General features: G+C 34.1%; 1 protein-coding gene across 12 annotated transcripts in view; it reads left to right on the forward strand.

Moving 5' to 3' along the window:
* ZNF148 (zinc finger protein 148) overlaps window positions 1-16633 on the forward strand; it is a 118267-nt gene that overhangs the window by 44065 nt on the left and 57569 nt on the right. For 9 of the 12 annotated variants that reach the window (XM_082699661.1, XM_082699670.1, XM_082699668.1 and 6 more), the window contains one exon: window positions 4249-4597. The exons of the other annotated variants lie outside the window; for them this stretch is intronic. In XM_082699661.1, coding sequence (XP_082555787.1) covers window positions 4265-4597 — 333 coding nt within the window. In that variant the 5' untranslated portion in view covers window positions 4249-4264. The remainder of the gene's footprint in view (window positions 1-4248; window positions 4598-16633) is intronic. 12 annotated transcript variants of the gene reach the window in all.

A 16633-nucleotide genomic window follows, 5' to 3' on the forward strand; every position in this document is an offset into this window, starting at 1 on the left:
GTATAGATGTTTGGGTCAAAAAGCATTAGTTGACTTTTTGACATTTTAGCATTTAATGTTCACTTTTTAACATGGATTGATTATATCAGTTTCCTTTCTTTACTCCTGACTGATCCTCCTTGGAAATAACTGAAGTTCAAGAAGCAAAGTAGTCTGTGTTAACTTGTGTGCATAGGACCTTTTGTTGTATTTGGGCTGTTGAATGTGCAGTGAAGCACTTGAGAGCTTTGACTGAGACCATGCAGGAGTTAGAAGGGGGAAAGTTAAAGATGGTAAGTGAATGTTAAGAGAGTTTCAGAGGCAATAGAAAATGGACTTATCATTTTTCTTGTAGCTTTGTCCTTTTTCTTTTACTCTATGCTTGGTGAAATTAACTTTATTGTTTGAGAACCATATCTAATTTCCTGTTCAGCGTACTCTGCCCATTTACTAGTTGAGATGTATGGTAGAAGTAGGGTTCAATTTATATGTCTATGTGTCTTCTTCTTGCTTGTTTTCACCTAATATATCTCAGAGAACTTTTCACCTGTTACATACAGCAGCCTCATTCCTTTTAATGACTGCATGTGTTCCATTGTATGGTTGAATCATAATTAATTGAACAAGTCTTCTTTCAGTTGATGCTTAGGTTGTTTCCAGTCTTTTCCCACTGAAGGGTTGCACCAGACATCCTTGTACATATATCTTCAGTTAATTTTGATGAATTACTTTATATGATTATGTATATTCTTAGCAGTGAGGTTGCTGGGTCAAGGGGGCATACAGTTTTCATTTTGATATTTCCAAGGCTTGCTTTAAACCCTTGTCAGAGCAGCATTCATTGATACTGAAATCTGTATCTTAGTATTTTCTGGTGTTTCAGGGAAGTTGTCTCAAAACAGTTTCTCAGCTAGCCAGTAACTCAAAATATATGGCTTAATTTGGGGGTCACAGGAATAAGAAATCATATGTAAAAAAGGAAGAGAGATTCCTTTTTCTGTGTTTGTGGCCTGATTTCAAGCAGATTTTGGAAGAGGTCATATTTGTCTTTTATTTGGTCTTTGCCACTTCCTTTTCCATTTGCTCTCTCTATATTGGGTGTGGTATCTTTCTTTTCCAAGTTCCTCACACTGGCACTTAATGTAAGCCTACCTTTTTTCCCAAATAGTCTCTGTCCCCAAAGTACTTCGACTTCCTCAGTACTTATGTTTTAGCCTCATGTTAGGGATAAGGTTAGTAAAAAATTATATTTTAATGTTTATTTTCATATGTACATTTTATGTTAACAGTATTTTAGGGGTATAGTTTTAAATAGTATGCATATATTAGGATATGCTCAATTTTTAAAAAGTGATGAGGTGCATGATCATAAAAAGTGGAGTTGGGGACCGTTGCTTTAGGGAAGTGTAGACCTTGTGTCAGGTTAACAAGTCAGCTTCAACTTTGGCACTTTTTCTTTAAAGTTATAAGTTCTGTCCTAGGTCAGTTTCTTTAAGTTGACCTTTTAATGACTTCTTCTTCTACATCTCCCATATTCTTTAAAAGCTCCTCTGTTTTTTGTATTTTGTTTTTAATAACAATGTGACAGTAGCAGCTGTAGCAGCAGTGAAGAATTGCAATAAAGGGTGGCTTTGTATATACATAATTCCCTTCTAAATTAGGGACTTTCCACATTCTTTAAGGAAACAGTAAATAGCTTAGAAGAGTGTAATTGATTTGGTATGAACCTCCAAAGAAATGGCCAGAATAAGCAAATTTTAGCCCTGTAGGACTTCAAGTTTCACCTTCTTATGGGATAGTTTATTTTCTGAGAAACGTGATAAGTAGAATATTAGAAGAGGACAGCTACTTGGAGTTTTATTTAAAATCTTTGTCCTATAGATTTTTTTAAAGGATTTTAAATATTTGAGAGCGGGGGAGCCAAGCATGACTGGGAGAAGGGATTGGAGGGGGCAGAGGGAGAAGCAGACTCTTCTGAGCCGGGACCAGGATGTGGAGTTTCATCCAAGTTTGCTACTTAAAGATTGTAAAAAGTAAAATCAGGTCTGGGTCCTTTGTTTTATGTATTCTAGACTGCTAATACTGGTACCAGGGAAGATAAGTTTAGTAAGTAAGAATTATATTTTTTGTGTTTTTTAACTTTGCTGTTTATGTGGGGTTTTTTTTTTTTTTTGAGCTGTTCATTTAAGTACTAGTTTTTCAGTAAATGATAACCTTAGTAAATGAAAGTGTATTTAAATTTCAGTATTGTGTTTGAATGTACCTGATCATTTTTTTTTTTTACCTCTGAAAGCTATGATCAGGGTACTAACCATTATCTACCTGATTGATTTGAGAAAGAGGTAACCAAACTGAAACATAGTTAATGCATTTACTACTTGTGGACCCTTCCCTTTGGGTAGGATATGTATGTTAACTTTACACAGTCTGACAGTAGAAAGTGATTTTGAAAAACAAACTTTGTACCAGTGCTTTCAGCCTCTTTGAGATGAAATTTCTTTGGATTTCATGATTGTTATGTTAGATCCTACAGTAACACAGTTGAATTTGAATTTACAACAACCAAAGTTAGAGTGGCAGATGTAATATTGCCTGTTTTTTTTCTAAATAATGGAGTAAATAAGGTAATGTAATTATTTGATTGTGTGTAGTTCTTATGACCTATTAAATTTACTCATGTGCTTTATTTAAAATGATATTAGTAACAAGTTTCACTTTTATTTCATTTTAATGAATTTAAAAAGTGTAAAAAATAAAATTTTATTATAGTAAGTTTTCAAATTAGAGATAAATACAAATATAGAAAAAACTTATGACAGTTTCACCACCTAGTGATAATGTTAATATTGTTAGCATTTTAGAAATCTACATTCAAACACACACACATTTCCTTTAGTATATTGGGATATTCTCTTACATTTTCAAATATATTTCAAGAATACATACTTTTTAAGATTTTATTTGTCAGAGAGAGAGCAGAAGCACAAAGAGCTGCAGGCAGAGTAGGCAGAGGGAGAATCAGGCTCCCGCTGAGTGAGGAGCCTGTGTGGGACTCCATCCCAAGACTCCAGGATCGTGACCTGAGCAAAAGGCAGACGTTTAACCAGCTGAGCCCACCAAAGCGTCCCTTTCAAGAGTATTTTTATTGTATACATGTTTTTCTGAGCTTCAGCAGATGTATTGAAGTATAATAACTGACAGAAGCATGCACATACTACAGATGTACAACTTGAAGATTGTAAAATGAAGTACACCTGTGCAGTCAGCATTCAACTCAAGAAAAAATATTGCTGGCACCTAGACCTCTCCCATTTCCTACCTACTATCAGCAGCAACCCTCACAGGATAGCCGTTATTCTGATTTTATTTTTAAGAATAACTGTGAGATATAGTTTATATATGCTAAAATCCACCCATTTTCAGTGTTCAGTTCAGGGATTTTTAATAAATTTACTGATTCATAAGGCCATCACTATAGTTTAAAACATATGTATGAATATATTTTAACCAGTTTCATTTTGTTGAATGCATAGTTATTTCCATTTTTTTTGCTAATTAAATAATCCTGTAGTGACTTTTCCTGTATTAACTTTTTATGCATTTTCTTTCATCGGGATAGGTTTCTTAAAGTATAATCACCAGTTTGAAGAAGGTGTGCATTTTTATGGCTTTTGATACATAGTACTATATTACCTTTGAAAATAATTGAGCTAACTTATTTTCTTACTGTTAGGAAATGAATGTGTTTTTTTTTTTCCATCTACCTCAACATGGGACTTTTTTTTTTTTTTTTTTTTTCAAAGAATCACACCAATTTGGTGGATGAAATCTGGTAGCTCTGTTTAATGCTCATTTCTTTGATTACTGCTATAAGTGACTTTTATTTTATATATATAGTGATTTGCCTAATAGTGGTTTGTCTATTTATTTATTAATGAATGCACTTTTTTATTTTTTAAGACACTTTAATATGTTAAATGATATGAATCCTTTGTTATAAATACTTCCCCCAGTTTGCTTTATGTCATATTAATTTTTCATAATGAAATAGATTAAGATTTTATGCCATATTGTAAAAAATGAAAATGTGTATTCTACTCTACTAGCCTTTGGAAACTTATCTTGGTAATTTTAAAATTGGAGATGATAATGAATTACATGAATAAAATTTTTCTGTTAAAGTGTGTACCTTTCATAATTGAAATTTAAAAAGTATCAAGTAGACGTATAAAACTAATTTATTATGCTTTGTTGCCAAACTTATTCTAGGCAGTTATACTTAAGCATGAACATTGACGACAAACTGGAAGGATTATTTCTTAAATGTGGCGGCATAGACGAAATGCAGTCTTCCAGGGCAATGGTTGTAATGGGTGGAGTGTCTGGCCAGTCTACCGTGTCTGGGGAACTGCAGGAGTCGGTACTTCAAGACCGGAGTATGCCTCACCAGGAGATCCTTGCTGCAGATGAAGTGTTACAAGAAAGTGAAATGAGACAACAGGATATGATATCACATGATGAACTCATGGTCCATGAGGAGACCGTAAAAAATGACGAAGAACAGATGGAAACACATGAAAGACTTCCTCAAGGACTACAGTATGCACTTAATGTCCCTGTAAGTAATTCCTTTATAAGATTAATATAACTTATAGTTAGAAATATAATTAATTTTGTGTTCAGTAGTACTTCAAGTCATTGAGGAAATTTCAGAAAATACTTAAAGGCTTAATAGCTCAAATGGATGTTCTTGAATAGGTATGCTAAATGTTGACAGAAATCACATTTGAAAAAGCAAAGTTAAGTTTTTGTATTATATACATTTTAGAAACTTAATCTTTTTCCAGGATAAAGTTTCTCTATCAAGACTACTGTATATTAAATTTTAAGTGCTTAAATTTTAAAGATTTTGTTTTAACTTCTGGGTTTCCTTGAAGAGGAGAAAGATTGAATCTTAAGCATAACTAGGAAAAGATCAGACACTTGAGGGTTTTTTCCTTCAAATTCTGTAAGTTGACAATTCCTGGTGTGTCTGGTTTTTTTCATTACCTTTTTAAAAGGTATATGAGCTTTTTAGTTTTTGAGCTTTTTTAGTTATATGAGCTTTATTAGTTTTTCCTGTTTATCTTGGATGTCAAGTATTCTTTTGTAGGCACCCATAACTTTTTTGCCATCTTGTGTGTGTGTATGTTTTTTTTTTTACCTGATAACCAGCAAAATCATAACCATAATGTAATCTTCAGTTCTTTTTGTAATATTAAACCTGAATTTCTTTCATTATATCTAATATACTGTGCTTTTACTTTTCCTTCAGAACCTTCATATATCCTGCTTACAGTATTCCCTTCAGGCATACCCCCTTTCTGTTTTTTATTTTTATTTGATTTATTCATGTGACAGACAGAGATCACAAGTAGGCAGAGAGGCAGTCAGAGAGAGGAAGAAGCAGGTTCCCTGCTGAGCAGAGAGCCTGATGTGGGGCTCGATCCCAGGACCCTGAGATCATGACTTGAGCCGAAGGCAGAGGCTTCAACCCACTGAGCCACCCAGGCACCCCTAAATTTACTATTTCAATAGCTAAAGCCCCCTTCCTGTTTTTTTTTTTCTTTTTTTTTAAGATTTTATTTATTTGTCAGAGAGAGGGAGAGAGAGCAAGCATAGGCAGACAGAATGGCAGGCCGGGACAGAGGGAGAAGCAGGCTCCCTGCCGAGCAAGGAGCCTGATGTGGGACTCAGTCCCAGGACGCTGGGATCATGACCTAAGCTGAAGGTGCTGCTCAACCAACTGAGCCACCCAGGCGTCCCCTTTCTTGTTAATCTAGATAGTGGTTCATCATTCTCAGCCTTCCCCTTCTGTTTAGTCCAGGCTGAGTTCCTGCAATAAGGACAGTTACTTATCCAGTGTCTATCTCTCTAATAAATTGTAGGCTCTATGAGAGGATGAATTTTTTTCTTATGTTCCATTGTATCCCAGGTGTTGGCACGTTGTGTGAATGAGTGAATAACACTTATAGTTGTGTTCTCATACATGTGCTCACCAACTTTTTCCTAGCCCATTGTAGTAACCTTTTCTTTTTTTAGCCTGTTCATGTGATGGATTATATTAATTGATTTTTGAGTGGGGAACCACCCTTACATACCTGTAATACATCCCACTCAGTTGTGGTATGTAATTCTCATTATATATTGTTGGATTCAATTTGCTAATAAGTTGTTGAGGACTTTTGTATTTATGGTCATGATACATATTGGTCTAGTTTTCTTGTAATACCTTCATATCTGATTTTGATATTAGAGTAGTCCTGGCCTCATAGAATGATCTAGGAGTATCCCTCTGCTTCTAACTTCGGGAAGAGAGTATAGAGAATTGGTATAATTTCTTACATAAATGTGTGATAGAATTCACCAGTGAGTGCATATGGCCTGGTACTTTATTTTTTGGAAAGTTACTACTTACTGACTTAATTTCTTTAACAGATGTAGACCTCTTCAGATTGTTTATTTCTTTTGTGTGAGTTTTTGCAGATTTTGTCTTTTAAGGAATTAGTTCCATTTCATCTCGATTATCACATTTATGGGCCTAGAGTTGTTCATAATATTCCTTTGTTATCCTTTTAATATCCATTGTTGCTCAGCAGATCTCTAGAGCTGTTTCATCTTTCAAAACTAAATCTCTATATCCTTGGGGTAATAATACATTATATGTTAATTAAAAAAAAACCAAACTGAATCTCTATACCTATTAGACAAGAGTTCCCTATTTTTCTCCAGACCCCAATAGAAGCTTGCTGATTTTATTGCTAGTTTAAGAGACAGCTTTTTCATTTTCTTTTCTTTTCTTTTTTTTAAAATGATTTTATTTTTATTTATTTGAGAGAGAGACAGATAGTGATGGAGATAGTGAGAGAGAACGCAAGCAGGGAGGAGAGGGAGAAGCAGGCTCCCGCCAAGCAGGGAGCCCTACACAGAGCTCCATCCCAGGATCCTGGGGTCACCACTGGAGCGGAAGACAGATGCTTAGCCAACTGAGCCACCCAGGCTCCCCCAGCTTTTAGTTTTCTCTGTTGATTTCTAGTTTTAAATTTCACTGATTTCTGCTCTAATTTTTATGATTTCTTCTGTTACTTTGGATTTATTTGCTTTTGTTTACTAGTTTTCTAAGGGGGAAGATTTGATGATTGATTTTAGATCTTTTCTAATAAATGCATTTGATGCTATAAATTTCCCTCTAGGCACTGCTATTACTGCATCTCATGAATTTTGATAAATTATAGTTTTATTTTCATTTAATTCAGTATATCTTTTAATTTCTCAGATTTCTTCTTTGATCCACATGTTGTTTAGAAGTGTGTTGTTTAATCTCCAAGTGTTTGGGGATTTTGTAGCTATTTTTCTGTTAATTAATTTCCAGAATAATTCTGTTGTGGCCTGAAAGCATATATTGTATAACTTCTGTTTTCTCAAATTTGTTAAGGTGTGTTTTATGGCTCTGAAAGTGGTCTGTGACTGCTCCATGTGAGCTTGAGATTATGTGTTTTCTTGTTGAGGATAAAGTGGGTGGTCTGTATTGCATTAGCCTTTTTAAATAGGATTGACTGTCCTGTAAATGGTAGATTGACTTGTCCAATCTATATTTCATATAGTTTCCATAGTGATCTTTCTGAATGGGATTTATATTTCTCACTCCCCTGGGAAAACTTCAGAGGTTCCCATTGCTAAACAGCTAAAATATAGCTTATTGCAGAGGCAGAAAGAGCCCGCATAATCGTAATCACATCTTTTCTAGCAACCCTTTAGACAGTAGTTCAGTAGCTTCTCTCATCTGTTTATACTTAAGCATATCAAATTACTTTAGTTGCCTGGCTCCACTATGGTTTTTTCTATTATTACTTCTGTATATGTTGTATACACTTGTATTATTCTTTGGCAATCTGTTTGTTTTTACTTCTCTGCTGAAAAGATTCCTCTTGTTTGATTTTCATTTTGAAAACTAACATTTTGCATCTCTTTGCTTACAAGACTGTAAGGTCCCTTTTCCGTATCCTGCCTTCTACTTTTGTGTTCTCAATTCCTGGGCTATAGTAGGCAGTCAGATATTTTTTGAGTGAAAAAAAAGTTTATGCATGTGTATGTGTTTGTGTGTGTATATTTTTTTTAATTGAAGAGACGTTTAAGGTGAATGCTTTTAGATGCCAAGTTTAAAGTTCAAACTGCATACACTTGTATAACCTGCAGCCCATTAAGATACAGAATATTTCTGTCATCCTAGAAGGTTTCCCTGTGTTTCTTCCTGATCAGTCCCCTTGAGAACTTTATGTAGATAGAATCATATATAACTCTTGTGTCTGGCCTCTTTTGTTCAGCACAGTGTTTTTGGTTTATCTTTGTTGGTTGAGTGTATCCATAAGTAGTTCATTCCTTTTTATTGTTGATTAGTATTCTGTTGTGTTATTGTCCTAAAATCTGTTCATTCATTTCCCCTTTTACAGTCATTTTATCTCTAGTTTTCAGCTTTTATGGATAAACTTGCTATGAGCTATGAGCATTTTTGTACAAGTCTTTTTTCACTTCTTTGGGGTACTTCTTGATATAATTAAGCCATTTCTAAATTAAGCCATTAGATTGAGCTAGAGTCTATCTTTGTATCAATAATACATTGTCTTTTTTTTTTTTTTTTTAAGATTTTATTTATTAATTTATTAGAGACACAGCAGAGAGGGAACACAAGCAGGAGGAATGGGAGAGGGAGAAGCAGGCTTTCTGCTGAGCAGAGAGCCCAACATGGGCCTCGATCCCAGAACCATGGGATCATGACCTGAGCCAAAGGCAAACACTTAACCACTAAGCTGTCCAGGCGTTGCAGGATTTCACTGTCTTGACTGCTGAATCTTGTATAATAAATCTTGAAGTCAGGTAGTATGGTCTTCCAATTTTGTTATTTTTCTGGCAAGACTGTTGTGACCATTTAAGAAGGTTGTTTGTATTTTCACATAAAATATAGACTTAGCCTTTCAGTTTCTATAAAACTGGGTTTTTGGGGGATTATATTGATTCTACATATTTACTTGATAAAAATCAACATCTAAACAATAGTGGCTTCCAATCCATGAACATGGTATATTGCTATGTTTGTGTAGGTTTTCTGTAATTTATCTTAGCCTTGTTCTTTTCAGTGTAGTTATTGGAAATATTTTGTTAAATTTATTCCTAAGTATTTCATGTTTTGGATGCAATTGTAAATGGTATTTTGAAAAATTTCAATGTTTAATTGTTCATGACTAGTATATAGAAATGTAGTTGATTCTTTTTATATTGACAATGTATCCTGTGACTGTTATATGTATATATAAGTTCTAGTAGTTATTTTGTTGATTGCTTAAATTTATTCACAGTCATATTGTCTGATCATATTATTCATGCATTTTACATTTTCCTGCAGTGTTTATCTCCCCTTGCTCCCACACCCCCACTCCTCCCAGTATATATCTCTTCTTTTTCTTGTCTTACTGTATTGACTGGGGCCTTCAGTACAGTGATGAATAGAGGTGGTTAGAGTAGATATCTTTCCCTTTTTCCTGATCTTTAGGGGACTGCATTTAGTTTTTCACCTTTAAGAATTATTTTAGCTGTAGATTTTTTTAATGGATGATCTTTATTACATTGAAGAAGTTTTCTTTCTAGTTTGCTGAAACTTTCTAAAATAAATAAATTTGTAACTCCAAGTGCTTTTTTTTTTTTGTTTTCAAATGCTTTTTCTATGTCTGTTACGTGATCATGATTTTTTCTTATTATCTTAATACGGTGAATGATATTGATTGATTTTCAAGTATTAGACCATTCTTGTATTCCTGGGATAAATTGCTCTTGGTCATGATGTGTCATCCTTTTTATACATTGCTAGATTCAGTTTTACTAACTTTTTAAAATAATTTTTAAGTGTACATTTATGAGAGATACAGTATTCTTGCAGTATCTTTGTTTTAGGTGTGCTGGTCTCATAGATGGGTTAGGAAGTATTTCCTACTGCATTTTCTAAAAGAGTTTGTGTAAGATATGTCCATCTCTACTTTACATATTTGATAGGCTTCTCTACTAAAGCCAATCTGGGACTGAGTTTTCTTTGGAGAAGTTTTAAATTCCAAGTTCAATTTTTAGAACATATTTAAGGTTTCTCAGATTTAAAAAATTTTTTTCCTGTATCCATTTTGATAAGTTGTACTTTTCAAGGAATTTGTCCATTTCTTCTTGTTTAATTGAACAGAATTTTTCATAATTTTAAAATTTCTTTTATTGTCTAAAGATCTATAATGATTTTTTCCTTCTTATTCCTCATAGTGGTAGTTTGTCCTTTTCTTGATTAGTCTGGATAGGGGCTTATCAATTTTATTGTTCTCTTCAAAGAATCAGGTTTTGGTTTTATTGATTGTTACTATTGTACATTTCAGCTTTAACATTTCCTTATTTCCTTCCTTCTGCCTACTTTGTTTTTAATTTGCTCTACTTTTTTCAGCTTTTAAAGTGGGAGGCTAGATGACTGTTTTAAGCCATTCTTCTTTTTTTTTTTTTAAGATTTTATTTATTTATTTGACAGAGATCACAAGTGGTCAGAGAGACAGGCAGAGAGAGAGGGGGAAGCAGGCTCCCCACTGAGCAGAGAGCCCGATGCGGGGCTTGATCCCAGGACCCTGAGATCATGACCTGAGCTGAAGGCAGAGGCTTAACCCACTGAACCATCCAGGCACCCCCATTCTTCATTTTTTATATAAGCATTTGGAGCTATAAACTTCTTTTAACTTCCTTGGTGATTTCATTTTGACCCATGAGTTAATTAGAAGTTTTTTTGCTTAACTTTGCTTGCTTTGAAACTAATGTTTCAAAGTTTTCCAGGTATTTTTTTTGTCATTGATGTTTAATTATTGTGGTCAGAGAATATTCAGTGTATGATTTCAGTCTTTTAAAATTCATTGAGGCTTGTTTTAGGGCTTGATTAGTCTGGATAGAGATCTGGATGTATGGTTAGTTGGTCAAGGTTTTATACTCTTGGCTGTGTATTTTGAAACTTATTGGGTAGGTTATTTTATAAATATCAATTAGTTCAAGTTAGCCTACTTAAGATCTTTGACACTTTTTTTTTTTTGAAAGTTTTTATTTTAATTCCAGTTAGTTAATTAACACAGTTAATCTTAGTTTTGGTTATACTGTATAGTGATCCAACAATTCATACATCACCTAGTGCTCATCAAAGTGCACTCCTAAATCCCCATCATTGATTTAACCCATTCTTCCATCCCTCTGCCCTCGGGTAACCATCTGTTTCTTGATTTGTCTCTCTCTCTCTCTCTCTCTCTTCCCCGCCCCCCACCCCGCCTTTTCTCATTTGTTTTGTTTCTTTAATTCCACATGTGAGTGAAATCATATGGTGTTTCTTTCTCTGAGTTATTTTGCTTAGCATTATACTCTTCAGAATCATCGATGTTATTGCAGATAGCAAGATTTCATTCTTTTTTGTGGCTGAATCATATTTCATCATGTATGTATACTATATCTTCTTTATCCATTCATCAGTTGATAGACACTTGGGCTGCTTCCATATATTGGCTGTTGTAAATAATGCTGCAACAAACAGGGTGGGCGTATATCCCTTTGAATTAGTGCTTCTATATTCTTCAGTATTGTGATTGCTGGATCATAGGATAATTCTATTTTCAACTTTTTGAGGACCCTCCATATTGTTTTCCACAGTGGCTGTATCAGTTTGCATTCCCACCACTAGTTCATGAATGTTCCCTTTTCTCCACATCCTTGCCAACACCTGCTGTTTCTTGTGTTGTTGGTTTTAGCCATTCTGATAGGTATGAGGTGATAATATACTGTAGTTTTGATTTGCATTTCCCTCATTGTAAGTGATGCTGACTGTCTTTTCTTCTGTCTTTTGGACATCTGTATGTCTTTGGAGAAATGTCTGTTCATGTCTTCTGCTTATTTTTTGATTGGATTATTTGTTTTTTGGTTATTGAGTTTTATGAGTTCTTTATATATTTTGGAATGGTCTTCAACATTTATATCCTGTACTGATCTACCTATTTTCTAACAGTTAAAGTTTACTTGTAAAAAGATCCAGTTGAAAACTACATATTGCATCAATTGACACATCTCTTTAGTCTGCGTTAGTTCCTCACTTTAAAGTTTTATGATCCTAATAATTGAAGGTTAATAGACCATTTTTTTTTTTTTTTAAGAATGTTTCTCAGTTTAGGTTTATCTGATTTTCCCTCTTAATGATACTTAAGTTACTATCTTTGGGAGGGGTTATCACAAATAGTGATGCTATGTCTTCTCTCTGCATTGCATTCTAATAGGTGGTAAATGATTTTTATTTGCCCCATTCTGATGGTTCACTCTGATAAGTTGATTAAGGTGATGGCTGGTAGATCTTGTCACTGTAATCTTATTCCTCGTCACACTTTTTAATTTATTTGTTTATTTGTATCAGTATGGGTTTAGGAGTTTTATTAACTGGGTTAAAGTCTATTACTATGATTGTTTTAATGCTTGATTTAAGATTTGGCCAATTGGATCCTCTTCAAGCTGACTTCTCTGATCTTTTGACATGTCCCATCAGTCTTCAGAAGTACATGCTTGCCTTCTGTTACAAGATGTTTTAGGCCTGTCTTGTGTATGTTTTCTGCTGCCTCACCCCTGGAATCAGCCATTTCTCTAAGGAGTCCTTGTTCATTTTAGTGGATGGCATTTAGAAGGCAAGATCTGGGTGCCTAATGTGCTGCTCATTGCTTTTGAGGTATAGCTGCTTCCAGGACTCAGTGGACAAAGCCAGAGAGTATATGTATGTATGTATATAATTATATACATACATATGTATACATATACACTCACTTCTATCTATAATTATCTCCATATCTATCAGTATTATAAAACTATGAGTCACACTGATCCCTCCAATTACAGTCCATTACCACAGAGTATATTTTAGTTTTTTCCCTTCTGTATTTTTTAACTCCCTTCTTAGACAGTGAGAAATCTGGCTTTCTTAATCATTGGTGTATTTCCTGACTTGATCAGAACCCCCTTGCCATGTGTAAACCATTCGTCACCGCATCTTCCTGTGCAGAGGGCCTCTTTCTCTAATCCTGGTCTATGCCTGGTCTGCTTCCTCCATGTGCTTTCACAACTTGCACTGGACCTCTTTACCATATGGAGCCTTCCTTCTGTACTGTGCTGGTCCATGCTCACCCTTGGTACCTTTCTCACTCCACTGAGCTTCTGACACCTTGCTCCAGGTTACCCTTCCTCTATAACGTAGACCCTTATGCTGCTTGGGTTTTGACACCTTACCCTGAGCTGTCTTCTGTGAAGAAGCTCCTTACTCTGCTTACATCCAGACATCTTTGTGCAACAGTTGCCCACTTATCTTGTCTGGGATTTTATACCCTTTTATGCTTCAGCTTATAGCTTTAGGAATGAATGGTTCATGGAGAACAGGTGAATAGGGGCAGGAAGAGGAAGGGACAAGACTTATTGTCCTTTTACTTTTGTTGAAGCTTAATTTTGGAATTACATAGATTCGTAGAAAGTTATAAAATTAGTAGAGAGGTCCCATGTACCCTTCAGCCAGTTTCCTCTATTGGTTAAATCCTACACAATTATAGTACAATCTCAAAATCAGGAAATTGACATTGCTATAATATGTCCAGTGCTGTATACTTTATCACACATGTAGATGTGTTTAATGACCATCACATCAGGAGACATACTGAATCCATCATGACAAAGATATCTGTGGTGTGACCCCTTTGTACTTGCACCTCTTCTCCCACCATGTCTAACTGTTGTTGTCTTACTTTTAATTGATTTTCCACCTTTGTGTCTTTGTCATTTTGAGAATGTTTTGTTAGTGGACTCATAGAGTATGTCATCTTTAGACTTGATCTTTAGATCTTTTGACTTTTTTCAGTTAACATAATGCCTTTGAGAGCCATCTGAGTTATTGTGTAATTTGTTCCTTTTTATTACAGAGTAGTATTCCATGGTGTTGATGTACCACAGTTTAACCATTCACCTCCTAAAGGACGTTTTAGTTGTTTCTACATTTTGGATATTACAGATGTGCTATGAACGTTCATGCATAGGTTTTTGTGTGAGCATAGATGTATGATAAATACCCTGTCATACTCCCACCACCAGGTGTACACTCCTGTAACATTTTGGTATATGTACTAATGTGCTTTTTTGATATGTATATCAGACATAGAATCATGTTGCTTTTTATAGACTGTTTTCATTTACCAGCATATTTTGAACTTTTCTTAACTTCTTACTCTTGTAATACTTCTTAAATGTCTGTTTCATATTAAATACGTATGAGTAATTTGTAATTGAGTCCTGCTACCCCTACTAGGTAATGATAAATTTGAGTGCATTTCGAGAAAGAGTTAATGAAAAGTTTTCTCATACTATATACCAGAGGGCAGAATTTAGGATTTTTGTAACATTGCTCTATAGTGGAACACAACAGACACAAGAAATCATAATCCCTTTTTCTTACTTAGGCATTCCCACTATGGCACATATTCCCAATATGGCACAGTGGTGAAGGGTAAGTCTTGGGATCATGAATATATATTTTTGAATTAAAGAGAGGACATTGATCTAGAACAATATGATCCAGGTCCCCAGAAGAAAACTTAAGTTACTAGGCCTTTCATCCTCTTTAGATTGTGTGCTAAAGACTTCTAAAAGTAGATTTTGAGCACATTAATGATTTTCTTCTTTTATTTGCTCATTCATTTGGAAGCCACAAAGAACTGAAAAATTAATTAATTAATTTATTCAGTTAATTTCATATTAACTTCTTTCGTTAACTAAAGCTAAAGTTAAGTTTGGGTTTTCTTAGATTGTTAATAACAGTTAAGATTCTGTAGCCTATGTAAACTCTCCAGTGTTTTGTGACAGTTGAAGTAAAAGTTCTTCATTTGTGGTAACTGCTAATTTTCATTTTATCTTAATCTTACTCTAAATCAGTCACCCAAACTCAATGGCCCTCCATTTTCAGCAGCAGTCTGCAGACCACCTTTTGAAATGTCTACAGTTTACTTATTAGAACTTTGTTTTCTAATGTGTTAGAAACTTGAATTAAAATGAAATAAAATAAGTCTTTCAGTCTCATTAGCCACATTTTAGGTGTTCAGTAGCCACATGTGGTTAGTGGCTTCTGTTTTGGACAGCAAAGATAAAGAACATTTCTAACATTGCAGAAAATTTTATTGGAAACACTAGAAAGCTTCTTAACTCAGGAACTAAATTTATTTTAGAACTGTGAAAAAAGTATTTGGTTTATTCTTTTAATTCTTATATTCATTCAGTAAGAATTGAGAAATCATAACTCTCTATGGTCTTAGTTTTTCCAGTTGGATGGGGTAAGCATGTTCAAGAATAAAGACCTGTTTGTGTTGACAAATTGCAGCAAATTGTAATTCATAATAATATATGCTACATTGTTTTTTAGAAAACTGTTAGATTGTATCACTTGAGCAAAAGGATTTTGAATTAAGAACTATACAAATTCATGTTCTAGTCATATAATAATAAAATCAAATGTAAAATATTTCAGGTACTTATAACTCCTGAAAAAATACATGTCAGCATTTGTGTAGCATTTTATTTTAGTCATGAATTTCTGTGCTATAAAACAGCATGAACAAAATTATAGGAATACTTTCATGTATTTCCTATTTATAAATATTTTGTTCAGTGACCTAGGAAACTCAAAATATATTTGGCCATTGGTGTAAGAACTATGTTGGGTTTTTTAGTTTTTAAGTTTTCTTAAATCCTGTTATTAATTTAAGAAAGGCTATATAGATGTTTTCCCATATGCCTCTTGTTCTAGTCAGTAAAAATGTAACATACAGATGCCAGCAATTTGAGTATATATCTTGTAATGGGTAACTTTCCCCCTCTTATTAAAAAAAGAAAAAAGAAAAAAAAATCAATCCTAACCCATTTCAGTGGTTTTAAGTTTTTTTTTTTTATTTTTGCCATATATTTTGTACTCTGGTGTAATTCCAGAATTGGACTGGATTTATTGGTGACAAATGTTCTTTCACTAGCATCCTGGAAGGTGAGAGATCTGTTTGCTATTATATTTATTTGCTTAAATAATAATTAGTAGGATATGTTTCTTTTTGGCTAATTCCCCAACTTATTATCCCCATTGTGTTGTATACATTTTTTAAAACAGTTATTTATGACCTGTAGCCAATTCTTATTACCATTACATTTCTTTCAGAGTTCATCTGAGGGATTTAGAAGCAGTTTCGTTATGTTCATTGGCTGTTGGGGTCCTGTAATTGCATTGGTTATTATTGGAGCTCTGTGTTTTAAGAAGTGTTTTTATTCTTCCCATTCAAATACTTTTTACTTCAGCATACTCTTTGGATATCTTTTTCAGAAATAGATTCATTAATTGAGCTTATTTTAAGAAGAGGTGGTAATTTATATCAATTCAAGTTTTTTGTTTTGTTAAAGATTTTATTTATCTATTTGACAGAGAGAGACAAAGTGAGAGAGGGAACATAAGCAGGGGGAGTGGGAGAGGGAAGCAGTCTTCCTGCTGAGCAGGGAGCCCAACATGGGG

Source organism: Mustela nivalis (genome assembly GCF_964662115.1).
Source record: "Mustela nivalis genome assembly, chromosome: 1".
Lineage (NCBI taxonomy): Eukaryota > Metazoa > Chordata > Mammalia > Carnivora > Mustelidae > Mustela > Mustela nivalis.